At 44.1% G+C, this 20,480-nt stretch overlaps 1 protein-coding gene across 4 annotated transcripts in view; it reads right to left on the bottom strand.

The window, feature by feature from the left end:
- The window catches only part of golim4a (golgi integral membrane protein 4a), a 141,976-nt gene that overhangs the window by 17,633 nt on the left and 103,863 nt on the right, over positions 1-20,480 (bottom strand). For 2 of the 4 annotated variants that reach the window (XM_085990366.1, XM_085990367.1), the window contains 4 exons: positions 19,405-19,484; positions 16,641-16,738; positions 6,636-6,806; positions 3,299-3,367 (listed from right to left, as the gene is read on the bottom strand). In XM_085990366.1, coding sequence (XP_085846492.1) covers positions 3,299-3,367; positions 6,636-6,806; positions 16,641-16,738; positions 19,405-19,484 — 418 coding nt within the window. The remainder of the gene's footprint in view (positions 1-3,298; positions 3,368-6,635; positions 6,807-16,640; positions 16,739-19,404; positions 19,485-20,480) is intronic. The other 2 variants (XM_085990368.1, XM_085990369.1) reach the window with 1 other exon arrangement.

Raw genomic sequence — 20,480 nt, 5'->3', positions numbered from 1 at the left:
AAACATGGAAAAATAAAGACCTTATTTTCCCCATCAAGCCCATGGACTCAAAGGCCGGAATTTTGCCGGCGCTCAGAGGGCGGGTTTGGAGGCGGGTTAGCTGTCAAAATAGCAAAGATTGACAGCGGGTTCAGGTCTGTCAGCGGAGAAATGACCCGACAACAAGTGGCGGGGGGAGCCAATTTAGCTCATTAAATGGCTTGTTAAGAGACAATGTAATGGGATTTTGAGGCTTCCTTCCAATTTTATATGCTCCCCCATGGGTTACCCGCTGTTCAGGGAAATCGCCAGCTCACCCTGGCGTGATTTGAGTTTGCTCTGATGTATCTGATAAGCTGACAGCTGCAGAGTGGTGTAAAGGATGCCATGTTGCAGATGGTCAGTTTCAGAGTGCAGAAGCTGTTGGTTACTGCATTTGTAATACATAGAGAGATTTCTTTAGCTTGCAAGTGTTTAGAGGCAACTCTATGTCCAGCGCCACCTCATTGGAACAAACTCTCTCACCACTGACAGATCGCTTCTGTCATCTCACCTGCAGCTGCCATCTATTGCAGCAACATCGGTGCCCTTGAAAAAATCAGACCTTGGTCCTCTGAATCCTTTCACGATCAGGCCCAACACCAACATCACCAACCTTCTCCGCCATCACCTGATGCTGCACAGGACACAGGGCATCAGCTCCTGACAACACTGCAGCTCGGGAGGCTAGCGATGGCATCACCATGGCCAGATTTACTTCACTTGACACTGTAAACCCTGGCTACCACATGATGTGCCAGGTTGACACCATCCCACACCAGCACCATAAAGCATCCCTTTAATGTCCAAGCCATTCCATGCACTCATCGCTATAGCGGGGGGGGGGGGCGGGGGTGGAGTTATGTCTCAACAGTCAATGGAACTCAGTAAGACAACTCTCAATGTGCGCACAGATCTGTCAAATAAAGGGCAGTGTTGAAAATATAGATTTCACTGTATGACAACACATTACCAGAAACTTCACATGGACATTGGCTAAACCTCTCAAGTACCTACCCTTGTGTGTTGTTAGTTGGTATGCTTGCAGTAGGATGAGGATGTGGCTAGTGAGATGGGGAAGTGATAATGTAGATAGAGAGTGTTGGGTGGAGGTGCAAGGTAAGTTGGTGTGAGTAAAGATGTGCAGGAGAAGGGTATGGAAGGCAGAGTGATGGGGATGTGTTGAGTGGCACAGCAGGGTGAATTTGAGTGTGGTTTTGCAGTAATGTTTTGTGATCCACTGAGATCATTGAAAGGTTGGCGCCACTGCAGCCAGGGGCCCCTGACGACATCCCTGCTTTTGCCCTCCTGTGCAATGTGTAACCAGGTTGCATTGGTGTACTGGGGAAGTCTCTTCCGACACTGGAAGGGAAGAGAACCTCCCTGCGTGCTGTGACTCCCTCCATAAGCATATGGAGGTAGTCATTGGAGAACCTGGGTGCAAGCGTCTACCTTTGTGCAGTGCTTGTCAGTGTTTGCAGCACCTGAATGCTGTCAAACACTGACAGCACAACTGTCAAACTCAATGTGGCCGTGGTCCCTTTAAGGAAACCGGCTGATGACGCGTCATCAATTGAAATCATCAGACCCGCTTCCTGTTAATTGGCCGGGAACCACGCAGAGCGGGCTTAACAAGGCCAATCAAGGGAAAATCCCTTTGACAGAGCGGCTGCAGCCAGGAGCGGGATCAGAACCCGGAAACCAGCTCTCCTACCACCATCCCGACACTGCTGAAAAAATCTAGCCCATACTTTCTAATGAATATCCTGAGGGAAAGTTCTGCATAAATAATACTCCCTCATTTCCAAAGGCAATTGTGCAAAATTCCAGAATATTCATCCATCCCTAGCTCTTCATGATTGAACCCTGGCCTATTTCCTCCACACACATCCCCGCTCCCTCCCGCACGCCCCTAAGCCAATTCATTTTTTCTCTGCTTTTTTATGTCTCTCGAAAAGATTGTGTGGCTGCTGGTGGGTGGGGTGTGGAGGAGAGCATGATGCTCATTTGCACCATGATGATATGAAACAGTCTTGAGGGACCATCTGGCTGCCATTTTTGATTTTTTTTTGTATACAGGAAACTTTTTTTTATCCGGCACGGACGGGACCGACGTGGTGCTGGTTCATCAAAAATTCCGGATAACCGAACACTATAGTAAAAGATAGGGAGCGCTGACAGCTCCGTATAAAGCAACAAACCCTGTTGCTTAGCAACAACTGTAGAACAATGGCCTCAAGTTTCAAGCGACTCTGTAGCTTAGCAACAGCTGCAGCCACACCCTTGCACAGCACAGATGGAAGAAGGCAAATAAATATGAAGTAAAACCTACTCCTGAATTTTGCCGGTTAACCGAGATTTCTGGTTATTTAGGTGCCGGTAAATCGAAAGTTTCCTGTATATCCATTTCTTCACAATTTAAACCGAGTCTTCCGCCTTCTGCAAGCAACATTCCCCACCTCCTGCACACAGCAACACAGGAACAATTATGCTCCTAGAAGCATGATGTCCGTTTACACCTGTCTCTTTAACGTTCAATCCCGTTTCCAACAACACTATCTGCCAGATTCTATCTATATAGCCAGAAGGATGAAGCAAATCCGTGTTCAAGCAGAATTCAGATTATATAATCAAAAAATCCCCCCAAAAATTGTGAGATACAATATCTCACAAAGTCATAATCTTATCAAGGCACCATACCAACAATGTATTGCACCAGACTGTATTACTTAACATTCGATTGAGTTGAAATCGTCCTGTGTAATATTTGTATGAAATTTCTTTGTCCACTATTTTAATCAAGAAGGTAAAGCTATTTATTTTAAAAAGCAAATACTGCAGGTGCTGGAAATCTGAAATAAAAACAGAAAATGCTGCAAACACTCAGCAGGTCCGGCAGCATCTGTGGAGCAAGGAAGGTAGGGTTAATGCTTCAGGTCGGTAGCCTTTAGTCAGAGCCAGAAGATGATACAAATGTACCATGTAACAACAGTAATTTCACCTACATTCCTCGATCCACAGATGCTGCCTGACCTATTTATTTCAAATTGGTTAATATCTTTGCTAAAATATGAAACAGGTGAATTTTGTATGAATTGGTTGGTATGTTCATTACTAATATTCTCAATGCACCTTTTGGAACTGAGTACCTATGTTTTACCTCAAAGCTTTTTGAAAAAGCAACTACTTAACATAATGAAGGTGCTGACTATATTTCAATGTATAAGTAAAATTATATTGCAGTGCCATCCCACCTGCTAACTAGCATGTATTTCCTTACCTCTTCCTCTGCCTCATCCTGGTACTGTTCATCTAGATTATCCTCCTGTTGATCAGGATTTCCGCCAATCTACAAACATCAAAATATAGAGATTATATCTACATGTTCGAGAAAACAAGCAAACCAGCCAAGTAGGAGGAAGCTAAAATGTTGCAATCTAATACAATGAAATTCTAGGTTCAGATAATTCATGCAAACAACTTGAACTTTAGATTTCAGATATCTTGTAACTTCCTATTAACCCATTATCCATTTTTCTCTATAAAATTTACCTTGCTTAGCAGAAGCTTACAATTTAACCAGTGTTACATTTGTCCAAACTGAAGCAGAATGAATTCTGTTGACTGCAACTAACTTCAATTTAAAATGCATAAACCTCCTCACATCTACAGACGTGATCTCACAGTAATAAAATAGTTTTAGTGGCTCAGTGTTTTGAAACACCATCACACAGTGCCAGAGGAATAGGATGTGAATTCACACAAGTGATTAAACACGTGCTCGAGGCTCATTCCAGTCTTGCTATTGAGGGAGGTGATTCGACAAAAAGTGCCACTTTGAAGGTGGTGAAGTGGGGTAAAGAGATGGAAATCAGAGCGCAAGTCATTCTGGCTTGCCCTCACGAACTTCTTAATCATTGGTTTAAGAGCAGCACTGGCAGATATGTGTGAATGGGTTGTAATTCTACTCTCTCAACTGGGGAATGAGACATGCCACAGGGAAACCTAAAAAGGAGGAAGAGGACTTAGAAAGATTATTATTATTGATGAACATATATAATTTTTATATATACCTCTGTAAAAATTAAAATGCACCACTACATTTCCCAAATTTTATAACCCATTATTTTTAAAAGATTTCTGAGGACCAAGGACACTTTTGGAATCACAGACTGAGTAGAACAAAGTATCCTAATAACTCAGCATTAACTTTAATCCAACATCCTCCTGAGACAGCAGCACACTGACAAATGTCTTACAGGGGAAATACGCTATTTGGAGACTCACTAAAAATTGCAAAAGTAGAATTTTAAGTATATAAAGATTATGAATATTTCCCTGAGCTGTTACTGTCCTCAGTTACTGTTCACTATTATTGGAAGCAAGCCGAGAAGCAAGAGGATTGCTAAGGCACTGAGACATTTCACCTCCCCTAAAATGGAGAAATATGAGGAAATTTCCAGCTCCAAATAGGGAGGCCAACCATATGAAGTTTTAGACTATATGCAAGATAATGGACTTAAGAAATTCTTCATTATTGTACAAGATATAAAACAAGTGTACAACCTAGTCTTAGAAACCCTTTCAACAAATGCTTTTCTTGAATGCGCAATACTCAATTACTATAAACACACAGCTTGTTTTTGTATTGGGATTATAAAGGCAAGTAGGATTTCCCCCGCAATATCTAGATCAAAAAATTGTTGAGCACCAAGCGAGCAAGGAAAATAAAACTGTTAGTATTATCAACTTCTTCCATATCACTTATTTCCTGAACACAGAGGACTGCCTCAGGGTATAAATGTCACAGTGAGGCTGACATGATGACTGGTGTTCAAATAATGTTTATTAAAAGAATATAAAAATCAAAAATTGCAACTTATAATTAAAAAAAACAACTCAGGACATCTCTTCCTTCCATTAATGTAAAGTGAACAGTCACCCACATGTAAATCCAGTTAGCAGTTACCACACTTGATGCACCTTATCCTAGTGTTTGTGCTTAATATACAATTTTGGGGAGGAGCTAATGTCTCAAGGGATCTCCTGCCCTCATGTCATGTTAACACAATCCCCAGCAGGAGTAATATAGATTGGATTTGCACATTGGTGCAATGTACAACTTTTTGGGGGGTTTCATCTCCATAAAAAAAATGTATTTCATTATGGGTAAAATGATTGTGATGTTTGATGAAGCAGTGTTAAGTATTCCTCAATTATAGTTCATTTGGAATAGCAGTTAGAATATCAGTCTCTAGTTAGGTGTCATCAAAATTGGTCATGTTCGCAAAAGTATCCTTTTACCTTTTCTCTTTTCTCAAAAATAAAGTTAAAAATAGGTTTCCTGTAGAAATAATTCCAATGCTGACAAATAAACCAATTGTTGACTCATGCTTATATTTATGAAGAATGAAAGAATTGGCATTTACATAGCTCCTTTCATATCCTCAGGACATCCCAAAGTGCTTTACAATCAATTAAGTACTTTTTAAATATATTCACTGTTGTTCTGTAAGCAAACATGGCAGCCAATTTATACACAGTGAAATCCCACAAACGGCAATGAGATAATGGTCCAGTTAATCTGTTTATGGTGGTGTTGGTTGAGGGATAGTTGTTGGCCAGAACACCAGGTGAACTCGCCTGCTTTTCTTTGAAAAATGCAAAGAACTCTTTTGCATCTACCTGTTAATGTTTCATGAAATGAGTCATTGGTTTTACTAGGATTCTTCCTTTCAGAAGAACTGCACATACCAATTAATCAGATTTGCTGATTTCAGTGCCAAATTGCTTGTTATAGATGTGCAGATTGGATATATGTCCATTTTGTAAGAGAAGGAAATATTCTTACAGTTGCTTCAGTGACAAGCCAGTACTTGTGGATAAACCTTACCATTATGGTATGAGAGGGAAGGGAGAGATTCAAAAAAGTCGATCAGGCCAATTTGCTAGGCTTATTGCTTCACAAATTACTGTTAGTAATATTGTTATTTTAAAGCAGCAGAAATGGACAATGGCCCTGTATCATTAACATATCAAAGAATTAACACAACTTAATAGCCTAAATTATGTTGTTATTTTCTTTATTTTTCTTATTGTTGTTTTCTCTTTTGTTTTGATCCTAGTTTATTTAATCTTTAGGGCTTCGTTTACCCCATTTCACCTATTTTTATCTTTGTTTTCTTACTGTATACACACTGCTGTGCTTTTTCTCTTATTTGTGTTTATGATTGTTCTATTGCTTCCTTTTCCTTAATCATTTCACTTCTCCAATTAGGTTTTTTTAAAACAACTTTGATTTGTTTAACAACATTTATATTTAAGTTTTTTTTTCTTGTCATTACTCTTTTTATCCTACTCTTATTTTACCTACAATACATTGCTCATCAGGAAAAGAGTGAGTTCTATTAGACCTATTTGTGATGCAGTTATGTTAAGGCTCCCTCCTTGATCTTAGTACAGGCTAACATAACAGGACGCAATCTAGCAATGTCTGTGACAAACAAGTCATGAGGTAAAAATTTAAGGTCAGAAATGACAACATAGTCACTTGATTTTGGCACCCTAACTTTAAAGTCATACCTCATTTTTTATGTAACGTAGTTTATTATCCTTACCACTAGTTGGTCCTCTATCTCATGTTTGTCATGCAGTTGACTGTCCATTTTTTGCTGTGGATTATTTTTATCCTGCGGGCTTTCCTCTTGCTCCTGCTCAGCCTCCTCAAACTCATCCTCACCCTGATTATTAGGATCATCAGTTGGAATTAGGTCCTCCCCCATTGGCTTCTGCACCAACACAGATATCAGTTTTCATATTGCTTTTTGTAACTTCTCTTAAGTTATATTATGTTCAATACATCAGAATCAAATGAAGAGAGTTACCAAAAGTCAAGAGTGACAAGTTTTGTTCTTATCCACACTCGCACAAAACACTGTAGTTTCCTCCATATCAAAGGAAAAACAGTAGGTGAGCAAGACTTTGAATGAAGTGGAATTGATATATCACATGGTATATTCCTCCTCCTTTTTTCTATGGGAATGATTGTGTATGTGACCATTTTGATCCAACTGCATCTTCTCTTGCCCACCTCTTGCAGAACTTATTTTCACTTACATTGATCCCTTTTTGGTTTGCTTTCAGAAATCGTTCTGCCACAAAGCAGTACAAAGTTCTGATTGCACACTAAAACTTAGAAACTACAGAAAGCAGAAAAAAATCAAAATGATCTCACTTCCTATAACAGATGATGCAGATTAATACTGCAGATCATTTCTGAGCATTCATACATAGCTCAATTCAGAAATCAATTTTATTTTGCCATTTCATGCTATGACTTTCACAGGTTTTCGTACTTGTTCATCTTCATCTCGCTCTCTCCAGCTATGTGTGGGAGTGGTGCATCACAGGCCACTATTTTAACAGCATTGTTCCTTCAACATTTTGAAAAGAAACAAGCAATTTTAGATGTGGCTATACTGTACCCCACATACAGCATTTATTTTCTGAAGGATCTAAGAGTCTGCCCCCACTTTGGACACTTTATTTGGTTCATTTTCAAGTATATTGGAACAGACATATATGTGTAAAATTTTCTAATGTCTCTACTATCTCATATGAGAGAGGAAACTCGCAGTTTGACTTGGCAATAGTATTTAACTGAACAGCTTAGGTCCAAGAACAAGATATACAACTTTAAAATGATTGATTGAAGGAAATGACTTAGTAACAGCTCAATAGAGGACAACTGGCTCAGCGCTCATTTTTTCATTATGCCTCTGTGAAGTGCCTTGGGATGCTTTTTTCTATATTAAAGGCGCTATATAAATGCAAGTTGTTGTTGTGCGTATGGAGCCAGGATCGGATGTATTTCTTCAGTTCCCTTTGGAGGGGAAGGAGGTGGTCCATTCAGATTCACAACTTGAAATCTGCTGTGTTTGAAATGAGGAAGGCTGTTCTAGTGGAATCTCCATTCATCCATCATCACATCCTAATTATTCTGCACCTCAGGTATAAACAACTCTTTGAAATTTGGTTCAATCAAAATTAAGAACGGATCAATGAGCTCAGTAAGCTTGCTATATGTGAAAAAAATCGTAAATGAGAAACTTGTCTTTTAAGACAGGCTGATACAGTCAAGAAGGTGATGTACCTAAATAATTAACCAAAATGGCAAATTTGAGCAATAGGTGGGGAAAAGACAACCTATGTGCCACAGCCATTTATAATTATCCATTTAATAGTGGGTTGGGGATTTCTGATCAGACTGAAATAATAATTATGAAGGGGAAAAAATATAAATCATGAAAGTATGGAATATATGAAAGATTAATCATAGTATTAAATGGTAATAGGAAATATATATGAATGTGAATTATACAAAGGGGATAAATTTCTGTTGGGGTTCTCCCACTCATCTGCCAGAATTTTGGTGGATGAACTGCAGAAATCCCAGAAAAACAGTGCAGATAATGGGAATCAGGTACATAATGCGGATTAAACATAAAAGCAGAGATTTTCTGATATGGGTGCAATTTAGAACCCAATGGTTAGAACTGGGCTACAGAGAGACTCAAATGGAAGAGTGCTGCTTGCACCAAATCTTTTGAGGCCAGCTTGTTACCACAGCTTCAGGTGCAGATTGGGACGTATACAGGGAGCACAAGAGATGGGTGACATTCCACTTCAGACTTGGGCCGTGAAATTTGGCTTAATTGCGCCTGCCGCTAGCGCCTCCGGGGGGCGCTAACGTGGCACAAAGGGCATATCGCACGGTCAGGAGCAGCACCCCCCGAGAAATTCGTCGGGGTGCTACTGAGGCGCTAGCCGATAGTGGCGCGCCCCCGCCGGTAGTGCCCCAGGCCGTTGCGCTGCCGGCGATGACATCATCAACATGCACTGCAACCTATTAGCGCCCTGCCATGACCCCTTACCAGTCCGCGGCAGAAATTCGGCAGTGCCCCGCGAGGCTGCCGCGGGCGATGTCAGCGCCAACCTCGTGGGTCGCGAGCTGGGCCAACCTCTGCTCGCGGGGCACTAATTAAAGGGAGTGCAGCCATGACCCATGCCGCCATTTAATTTTTTTTGTCCGGCCTCCAGGTCGCCCCTCTGTGGCGGCCCTTGGCGTGGTCTGTGGCTGCCATCGCACAGCCCGGCACCATGTCTCGGTGTTGGGCTGCAGCCACGGCATCACGCCGCCCTGGTGGGCTAGTGTGGGCCATCGGAGGCCCTGCAGAGCTCGCAGCATAACTCCCCTTTAATGGAAGGGGAGGGGCACTGAAACGAGTCAGCGCTACGTGGAGTGGCTGCGTAGCGTTCCGGCTCTACCGCGCTTTGCGCCCCTGACACCGCCCCAAGAGGAAGTGGAGCACCCGAGATAGTGCACCACATCCTCGCCGGGCAGTAAGCTGAATTTAGTGGCTGGGGCAGTACATCCGCACCAGGCACTAAATCTCCGGCGATAATTTGGTTACCGCCCCCAAACGGGGCGTAACTGAATTTCGCCCCCTTGACGTCATTGGAAAGGAAAATCAGGCAGGGTGTATAACAAGTGGCTGATCCGCTGTCAGCCGTTTTCTGTCCCTAGTTGAAGTGGTGGCAGCAGAAAATTGTGTGTAAGTACAATTTAAAGTGATGAGGACAATTAAAGGGAAGTGGCAGAATCGGAAGGTTGGGGGGATTTTAAAAAATCTGAAAGCCTTTAGGTAGGCTCAAAAGTCCCATAACTAATTACCAGCCTTTTCCAAGGCTGAAGACAGACGGGACTAAGAAGTGCCAGATAAAAAATAAAGAGAAATGTAATCCAAAGGGTAGGCAGCTGTCTGCGGATAAATGACGGTTCAACACTGCACCTGAGCCTCTGTCTGATGACTGCTGAAGTAGAGTAAGGCCGCACGATATGGGTGACACTCTCGACTGATCGATGGGGATAGTGTTTTAGAGTGGTTATTGCAGCGTACCAGTAAGGAGGTTTAGCCAAGTGGCGACTGTGGCTTGCTGCATGGACTGTATCAGCCCTATTCAGTTTCCCACAGTTGTTGCCATAAGGTGCAACAATGTCTGTTGATATGGTTTGTGGTGGGTGCAGCCAATCAGAGTACGCTGACTATTGCCCCAGGCATACCTTCTTTCACGGAGTGTCACTCAACGCAAGGCGTACTAAATGAAGGTGTTACATCGAGTGCTCAGCACAGAAACAGGCCATTCATCCCACCTGGTATATTCTGGCATTTACGCTCCACACGAACATCCTCCCACCCTACTTCATCTAGCCCTATCAGCATACCCTTCTGTACCTTTCTCCCTCATGTGCTTATCTAACTTCCCCTTAAATGCATCCTAAGAGGTGTTCCATGGCGTTTTCTCTGTTTCCCGTGGTTTCTGCAGATCTTCCGCTGAAGTTATGGTGGATGAGCAGGAGAACCCCTGCGGAACTTCTCTCTCAATCAGTTTAGATGTTATGGAGGAGCATATCGCTTGTTCTATAGGTTTACCTAAAGTCAACATAAAGCTCAGGCTCTTCATTGTCCCAAGCAAAGAAACCTTAACTTTGATTTTAAAGTTTATTGTTACTAAGTTACTAACTTGAGTATGGATAGTACGGAGGCATGCTAAAGTACAAGTAGTTCTGCTGCAATTAATTGCTTTTTATGATGTATCAAATCAAGTGTTTTTGGAACTTTGTTCTTTTTTAAAGATATTAATATACAGCAGGAAGCCTGCATATTTTTAAAGCTGTAAAATATATCCATACTGCTCGGGCACAAGCCACACATCCACCTATCTTTCTTCCTGGAGATGACTTATACAGAGAAAAAGGAATTTCACTGCACATGTCGGGCAGTATGATACGCTTATCAATTACTTCATAAAAGGTGATGAGTCGAAGAAGAGATGATGAGTCGAAAGAAGAGATGAATAAGGCTTTTATTAGCTAAGAAGAGACCATGCTTCTTCGTGAGTGACTGAACAAGTCTGAACGAAACCCACACAGTGGTGGGTGGAGTCAGCTGAGGCATGCCTCCATACACAGCGCCACCCAGAGGTGGCAATATACAATACAGTGGTTTACCACATTCACCCCTTGTTTAATGTGAAGTCCGGCGGGGTGAAGGGTACTACAAGTTAAGTCTATCAGGAGGCCTTGTCTGACGTCCTGATCGTCGTGGTGGCGGCGGTGGTGTTGCAGCATCCGACGTCGGGTCTGGTGTCTGGGTGGTTGGCGAAGATTCCTGGGGCTTTGGCATGCCGTCTGCAGGGGTTGGGTTGGGAGGGGTGGTGGGGGATAACAGTGGTAAGGGGGATAACGGTGGTAAGGGGGATAACGGTGGTAATTCAGGGGTACCCGAGGGTGCGAGATCTCGTATGGAGACCGTGTCCTCCCGCCCGTCTGGGTATGTCACCCAGGCATACTGGGGGTTGGCGTGTAGGAGGTGCACCCGCTCGACCAGGGGGTCCGTTTTATGCGTCCTCACGTGCCTCTGCAGTAGGACGGGCCCAGGAGAAGTCAACCATGCCGGTAGCGAGGTTCCCGATGTAGACTTCCGGGGGAAAACGAACATTTTCTCATGAGGGGTCGCATTAGTGGCAGTACAAAGCAGTGACCGAATGGAGTGAAGCGCTGCAGGGAGGACCTCCTGCCAGCGGGAGGTCGGAAGGCCCTTAGATTTTAGTGCTAAGAGGACTGCCTTCCAAACCGTCGCGTTCTCCCTTTCCACCTGGCCGTTCCCCCGGGGGTTGTAACTGGTGGTCCTGCTCGTGGCGATACCTCTTGTTAGCAGGTACTGCCGAAGTTCGTCGCTCATGAACGATGAGCCCCTGTCGCTATGTATATAGCTGGGGAACCCGAACAGAGCGAAGATGTCATTCAGACACTTGATGACCGTGGTACTGGTCATGTCTGGGCAAGGGATGGCAAAGGGGAAACGGGAGTACTCATCAACTATGTTGAGGAAGTACACATTGCGGTCAGCGGAGGGGAGGGGCCCTTTAAAATCGACGCTCAGGCGTTCGAAGGGGCGGGTGGCCTTGATCAGGCTTGCTCTGTCCGGCCTATAGAAGTGCGGTTTGCACTCGGCGCAGATTTGGCAGCTCTTGGTCATGGTCCTGACCTCCTCGATGGAGTAGGGCAGGTTACGGGATTTGATAAAATGGAAAAACCTGGTGACCCCCGGGTGGCAGAGGTCATTGTGGAGGGACTGCAGCCTATCACTCTGCGCGTTGGCGCATGTACCACGTGATAGGGCATCTGGGGGCTCATTGAGTTTCCCTGGCCGATACAAGATATCATAATTGTAGGTGGAGAGTTCGATTCTCCACCTCAAGATCTTGTCGTTCTTGATTTTACCCCTCTGCTTATTATTAAACATAAAAGCTACTGAACGCTGGTCAGTGAGCAGGGTAAATCGTTTCCCGGCCAGGTAATGCCTCCAGTGACGCACCGCTTCTACAATAGCCTGGGCCTCCTTTTCGACGGAGGAGTGTCTCGTCTCGGGGCCCTGGAGGGTCCTTGAGAAAAAGGCCACGGGTCTGCCCGCCTGGTTAAGGGTCGCGGCTAGGGCGAAGTCGGAGGCATCGCTCTCCACTTGTAAGGGGATGGACTCATCCACCGCGTGCATTGCGGCCTTCGCGATATCGTTCTTGATAAGAGTGAAGGCTGCACACGCCTCTGGTGTCAGGGGGAAGGAGGTGGCTTTGATGAGGGGCCTGGCTTTGTCTGCATAGAGGGGCACCCACTGGGCGTAGTAGGAGAAAAACCCCAGGCATCTCTTCAGTGCTTTTTGGCAGTGGGGAAGGGGTAGCTCCATTAGGGGGCGCATTCTGTCGGGGTCGGGCCCGATGACTCCGTTCTCCACCACGCAGCCGAGGATGGCCAGGCGCTTGGTGTGAAACATACATTTTTCCTTATTGTACGTTAGGTTCAGCCGTTGGGCCGTACGGAGGAAATTTGCTAGATTAACGTCGTGGTCCTGCTGGTAGTGGCCGCAGATGGTGACGTTATCCAAATAGGGGAAGGTTGCCCGCAGCGCGTTCTGGTCAACCATTCGGTCCATCTCCCTTTGGAAGACCGAAACCCCGTTGGTGACGCCGAAGGGGACCCTAAGGAAGTGGTAGAGGCGGCCGTTTGCCTCGAAGGCAGTATACTGGCGGTCCTCATGGCGGATGGGCAGCTGGTGGTACGCTGACTTAAGGTCGATGGTGGAGAATACTTTGTATTGCGCAATCTGATTGACCATATCAGATATGCGAGGGAGGGGGTACGCGTCCAGCTGGGTGTACCGGTTTATGGTTTGGCTGTAGTCGATTACCATGCGGCGTTTTGCAGTGGTTTTAACGACTACAACCTGGGCTCGCCAGGGGCTAGTGCTACCTTCGATAATGCCCTCCTTCAAGAGCCGCTCCACCTCAGAGCTGATAAAAGCTCTGTCCCCGGCACTGTACCGCCTGCTTTTGGTAGCGATGGGTTTACAGTCGCGGGTGAGGTTAGCGAACAGGGGAGGGGGGGGGACTTTTAATGTGGAAAGGCTGCAGGTGGTTTGCAGCGGGCGATTTAAAAGTTGTTGGTTGCAGACTGTGAGTGGGGGGAGGGGTCCACCGTATGCTAGTGTGACACTCTTAAGGTGGCACTGAAAATCCAACCCTAGCAGGACGGCAGCGCAAAGACGGGGCAGGACTAGCAGTTTAAATTTTTGATATTCAGTGCCCCCTACTGACAGGGTCACCACACAGTAGCCGCTGATGTCCATTGACTGGGACTTGGACGCCATAGAAATGCGATGGTGCGTTGGCAGAATCGTGAGGGAGTGGCTACGTACCGTGTCGGGGTGGACGAAACTCTCTGTGCTCCCGCTGTCGATCAGGCAACTGGTGGCGCGGCCGTTTACCGCGATATCCATCATGGAGCTGGATAGATGGTGAGGGTGGCCTTGATCCAGCGTCACGGAGGCCAGTATGTGGCTTAGTGAGTCACTATAGTCATCCGCCGAGACGGTGGTCGGTTCCGGTGACGAAATGGCGGTTGAGTGCGTTGGATACGATGGCGGCGGATGCCATGCGGCCGGGGGTACACAAAATGGCGGATAAGATGGCTGCTCCCACGGCCCGCACGCTGCGCTGCTGGCTGGCTTCCCCTTGCAGGCGTTAGCGTAATGGCCTTTCTTCCCGCAGCCCGAGCAGGTAGCTGTCTTAGCTGGGCAGTGCGCTCTGGGATGTTTTAACTGGCCACAGAAATAGCATTTTTGGGCCTGGTTACTGGGCATCGAAGCAGTTCTTACCGGAGGCTGCTGTCTCGGTTGGGTCGCTGCAGCGGTTGGTGCCGGGGGCGGCGGTCCCGTGTCCCACGGTTTCGATTGCCATGTCTCGGCGCCGTTACGGGGGTATGCCTCGAGGTTTCGGTGGGCCTCCTCTAACGAGAGCGCAAGGGCAATGGCCGTCTTCAGGTCGGGTTCCTTGCTTTCTAGCAGTCTCTGCCGGGTGTGGTCTGACTGGAGGCCCCTGACGAAGGCATCACAGGCGAGTCCCTGCGCGTGCTCCACAGCCGTTACCGCTTTACAATCGCAGTCTCTGCAGAGTGCCAGTAGCGCCCGTGCAAATGCCCCTACCGATTCTCCCGGTTGCTGCCTGCGGGATCCCAAGAGGTGTCGGGCGTAAATTGTGTTCACTGGGCGCGTATATTGCCCTTTTAGTAGCTCGAGGGCCACCACGTACGTATTAGAGTCCCGGATTAGCATATATACTTGATGGCTCACCTGGGCGGTCAAAATTTTCAGTTTGTGATCCTCCTCTGTAACCTGTGAGATTGCGAGGAAGGATTCAAAGCAGCTCAGCCAGTGTTCAAACTTGGCTGATGCACCCACATCTTGAGGGTCGAGGTCCAGGCGTGGTGGTCTGAGGGCTCTCAGCAATGTCTGCTGTATCCGTTGCTGTTGTTGCTCCTCAGGTGTCGCCATTTAACTTTTAGCTAATAAAATTGATACGCTTATCAATTACTTCATAAAAGGTGATGAGTCGAAGAAGAGATGATGAGTCGAAAGAAGAGATGAATAAGGCTTTTATTAGCTAAGAAGAGACCATGCTTCTTCGTGAGTGACTGAACAAGTCTGAACGAAACCCACACAGTGGTGGGTGGAGTCAGCTGAGGCATGCCTCCATACACAGCGCCACCCAGAGGTGGCAATATACAATACAGTGGTTTACCACACAGTACAACCACCAAGACTTCAGAGTAACATTGCCTGAAGATTTTCTGTTATATGCAGTGCTTCGAGACGTCTTTTAAAAACAATATAATATAGGTGTGCATGGGAGGGATGGTGAGGAAAAAGATTGTGTATGAGATAAGGATATTGACAGACACAGTAAGCGAGCACGAAAGACAAACTCACTAAATCTACTAGCTTGTCCAATTACAGTAGCTTTATTTTCATTTATGACAGAACCAGCAGTGTTAAGCATGAAACTTGTGATAATGGCAGAAAGTCGGAATTGCTGCTGTCAGAAGAGTAGTGGATTAAGCACCACATCAGAGAACAAAAAGATAATAATTGTGCTATTTCCCCATGGTAAATACTGTGCTGCAGCTAAGAATTTTAAAAAGCCCAGATAATAACACAGTGCTGAAGTGTTCATATTTCTAATGAAGCAAACATTCAGAAACGGGCGAGGGGTGTAAGTTAATCAGGTTAAATAGTATTTTTTCCTAATAACAATCATTCAGAGATCTAGCCACAATTTCACGTTGCTAAAATTGAAGCCATCTTGTTCGATTCCTGCCAGTATTTCAACACCGTTGCCTCTGACATCATTCCTCTCTGCAGCCGTTCCCTCAAACTGCACCAGCTGGTTCACCAGCTCAGAATCCAGTTCAACCCTGAGCGAAGCTTCGAACCCCGTATCCGATCCATCATGAAGAGCACTTACTTCTACCTCCATAACATTAACTTCCTTTTGCCCTAACCTTACCACCACAGAAACTCACTTTTGTTACCTCCAACCTGTTTCTTGCCAGCCTTGTTCCCTTCGCTCCAGAACTGGTGCCTTGGCCGAACATCCTGGAACTCTCTCACTAAATTCCTCTGTCTAGTTACCTCTCTCTCCCATCTTCATGCACTCGGTCATCTTCCCTAATTCTTCTACGACATGGCATTAATTTCTCTACTGTGAATGCCATGGGATTATATTAAAGGCACTGTAAAAATACAAGCTGCTATTGCTAAGGTGTACACAGGGAATTTTAAGTAGTAGTCAAAGGGATACATTTCTACTCTATGTAGAAACCAGAATAGAAAATCAAATTGTTATGATGTCCTATTTTTTTATTCCCATGATAACAGTAAATTTCTGTATTCTTATAACAATTTAATGAATGGCACAGGTATACCTGTAGTAGATTAGTATTACAGCAAATCAATCACTTTTTTTTTTGTATTAAAGCCCTTGACAGTGGCAAATTCTGCCCTCAGCTATTGCTCATTGATCAGATATTTTTAAAGGACACACAAATGCTACAGCAGTGCAGCAGGAATTCAACCATTAGGTTTGCTGGTGTGTTAATCTGTTATTGAGCATACTGATTCAAACTTCTTGAAACTGATAGTTATAAATCACATTGTAGTAATCTTCACCTGCTGGTTGATCGACTCGTGTTCTGCATGATGATCCTCATTTACTATTTCTGGGTCCTGATCTTCTGCTTCCTCATGTGGATTGTTCTCATCATCAACTAGCATGCAAAATGATAGAAAACCTTGTTACTCAATTCAATCAGTTCCCACTGTTAATAGTCCAAACTACTCTCGACATCTTTGCAGTCAAACCATGTTTAAGAAACCAAATTTGAAAAATCTCTTGTAACCACGGTATTTATGTGGCTGGTCTAGTTAAGTTTCTGGTCAATGGTGACCCCAGGATGTTGATGGTGGGGGATACAATGATGGTAATGCCTTTGAATGCCATGGGGAGGTGGTTAGACTCTCGCTTGTTGGAGATGATCATTGCTGGGCACTTAGGTGGCGCGAATGTTGCTTGCCATTTACCAGCCCAAGCCTGGATGTTTCCCAGGTCTTACTGCACATGGTCACGGACTGCTTCAATATCTGAGGAACTGAACACTGTGAAATCATCAGCGAACATCCCCACTTCTGACCTTATGATGGAGGGAAGGTCATTGATGAAGCAACTGAAGATGGTTGGGCCTAGGACACTGCCCTGAGGAACTCCTGCAGCGATGTCCCAGGGTTGAGATGATTGGCCTCCAATAACCATAACCATCTTCCTTTGTGCTAGGTATGACTCCAGCCAGTGGAGAGTTTTCCCCCCGATTCCCATTGACATCAGTTTTACTAGAGCTCCTTGATGCCACACTCGGTCAAATGCTGCCTTGATGTCAAGGGCAGTCACTTTCACCTCACCTCTGGAATTCAGCTCTTTTGCCCATGTTTGGACCAAGGCTGTAATGAAGTCTGGAGCCAAGCGTTCCTGGCAGAACCCAAACTGAGTGTCAGCCAACACGGATTTGAAGGAACGCCTCCATTTCAATCCAAGGAAGCTCTGTCACTTGTCTTTTGCTTGCAAGTTTGTGCGGTGCTCCTTTTAGTCTTCGGACTAATTAAGCCAGCCTTCCCCAGTTCCTAGCTTGGTCCCCTTCTTGCTAAGTCGGCCAAAACATGAGTTTGATTCCCCCACTCCCAGTTGGACAAACCTAGCTTCACCACTGACCAGATGAACACACAATGCATATTATTTACCATTTTTGTCTACTGTTATAATGAAGGTGCCAAACCAATCATTTTTAATGACTTAATATCTGCACTAAAATAATGAACAAAGGAACAGCATACAAATGTTTTAACCTCTGTCCACTGGTACCATCAACAGTATTTTCTAGGCTTTAGGGGGTTAATATTGTTTATGAAGAACCTTAGATCTGGTTTGTGTCTTGTACATACACATCTCTGTATATAGTACTTCTTCTTCTTAGGCAGTCCTTAAACTTAAACTATTATTGTGTACTTTTTATGATGTGTAACTCCTGTATAGATTGTACTTGCTTTTCTACAGATATTTTAATATTAAATAAATGTTTTAATAGAAATAGTAACATTTTAGAGCAGCCCACAAAAAAGCTAAAGCAAAATTATAGATTGAAGGTCTATGATTACAGTTACATTTTCTGTTCGAATGTTTCAACCAGAGTGTACCTCCACTAAAATAAATTTATGTACAGTTTTGCTTGGAGGCTGAGATTACCCAAATTCTGAAGTAATTGCCTATCAATCATCTCTGATGAAAATTCAAGGGATTAATTATTAATCCTTTGCAAAAGTAGTGATTCAATTAAATGAGTACTAGCAGTCCTTCAATTTCCTTTTCTGAATAATTGAAAATACAGTATAATCCAAGGAACTTCCAATGATTAGTAGGACATGGGTGTAACCTATAGTTCTTGTTCTCAGCTAAACCGCCAAGGGAAAGACAAGACAGAATTGCTCTGGCATGTCTCCAAACAGATAACTCAAAAATGGCACAGTTTGTGAAACATGGGAGGAAGTCTTTTGTCCTCTTTGTTGGTGAGATGGGTAGGAGAGAAAAACACACAACATACAGAGACACAAATATATATATATTTGTTGATCCAAAGACTGTTGGTGACTAGCTCTGGTATGCAGTTTAATTAATACCTCATGTTATGAATCTCATTATTCATGAAGAATGACTCATGAAATAACACTGGGACGGCCAGCTGGTAGCGCTGTCCAAGGAGTATAAATACTCGGGCGTGGGCCCAGCTTGCCCAGGACATTTTGTAAACAGGAACTAGTGAAGGATAACTAGACCTCCATGTGGATAACTAGTCCTCCATGTTTTGAAACAAGTTGATTAAAGCCTTGCTTTATACTCAAACCAAGTGCGTAGTGAGTTTTCTTACATCACCTCACTTTTGGATAGCCAAACCTAGTATGGTGCATTGCACTCTCCACTAGACGATCGGATATCAAGATTGATGCACAGTAACCATAAGAACACCAATTGCTTTCCAAAAGAAAAACACTTCGCCATTTTGTTTTGAAATTGCACTTTAGTTGCTCCGGCTCTGGGAAAATTGTAGATGCCATGACTCAATGGGTGGAAATCATGTGGTAGAATAGAATTAAGTGCTCAGAATATTCATTTTTACTTTAGCATTATTAGGTGTGTGCACTTTTGAGACATTCTTCACCAATTTAAATTTACAAAACATTCTGTGAATTAAATCTTTCACAATAGTTTTCTGTTAAAGACAACAGGGGTTTTGTGAAAAATATTTCAATTCTTGCCAGCTATGCCAGTTCAAGATGGCATTGTGCACAACTACTGACCAGCTTAATTCATCCTTAGATCCAACCTTACCCTCTTCCTCCTCATCATGCACATCTTGCTCATCATCACCTTCAGCAGCATCATCGTTGTTACCAAAATCCGACTGTTGCCTGTGAGATTAAACATCCAGTGTCAGCAAAATGTACATAATCAGTACAGTATTAACTAATGAATGGTTTTATTTGTATGTAGAAACCTAAATGCATGACCAGAAGATATCCTGTAGAACACAGTGGAATTAAGATAGTAATTAAAAAGGAATAAAATGTTAATTGCAGGAAGATTTCTCATGAGTTAATTTGTAAAATTGCTGCAATCTGCAGAATCTTTAGAACATGCTGTATTTTTAATCATTGATTAAGTATTCCTAAATTAAAACACTCTATCAGAAATACTTGTTACACGTGATGGATAGCACTTTTTTGAATTTATGCTACTTAGGTCTGTAAAGCTTGCTATAAATTTAAATTCACTAAAACCAAGTCATCTCTCTTGTGACCCTTTCAAGCCATCAGAGAGAGATCTTTATTCCACCTACCTGTGTTGGACTTTAGCTCAATGTCACTAAAACCAAAGCCATCCTTTTCAGTTCCCACAGCACCTATGAACCTCTGCTTGGGCTCCGACTCCATCAGTCTCCCCAGCTGCCAGCTCAGGTTGTACCAGCTGGTGTGCACCTTTGGTTTTCTGTTTGACCTTGAGCTGACCTTTTTACCTCACATTTCAACCTGTTGCCAAGGCTTTTTCACTTCTGTATCATTCACAGTTTCTACTCCAATCTCTCTCTCTACCTCTGTTACCAAATCCTAATTCACACCTATATCACCTCAAGGATTGACTTCTTGAATATTCTTGCTGGCTTTCCCTCTCCATCCTTCAAAAACTTCAGTTACTCCAGGAATCTGCAGCCCGAACTTGCACCAAGTTTCACACATCTATCACCCTCGCTCTTGACCAGCTCCATTGGTTTCCTGTACACCAGCATATTGACTTCAAGGTCTTTGTCCCCTTTTTCAAATCACTTCACACTCTTGCAACAATCTATCTGAACAATCTTTTCCAGCCATATGTGCAAGCTCATATTCTCTACTTCTCAGGCTCCGTGT

Source organism: Somniosus microcephalus, chromosome 6 (assembly GCF_052327205.1).
Source record: "Somniosus microcephalus isolate GS21.2 chromosome 6, FLI_Smic_1.0, whole genome shotgun sequence".
In the NCBI taxonomy this organism is placed as follows: Eukaryota; Metazoa; Chordata; class Chondrichthyes; order Squaliformes; family Somniosidae; genus Somniosus; species Somniosus microcephalus.
The sequence above is the reverse complement of the archived record's forward strand: the minus strand, read 5'-3'. Positions and strand labels throughout refer to the sequence as shown.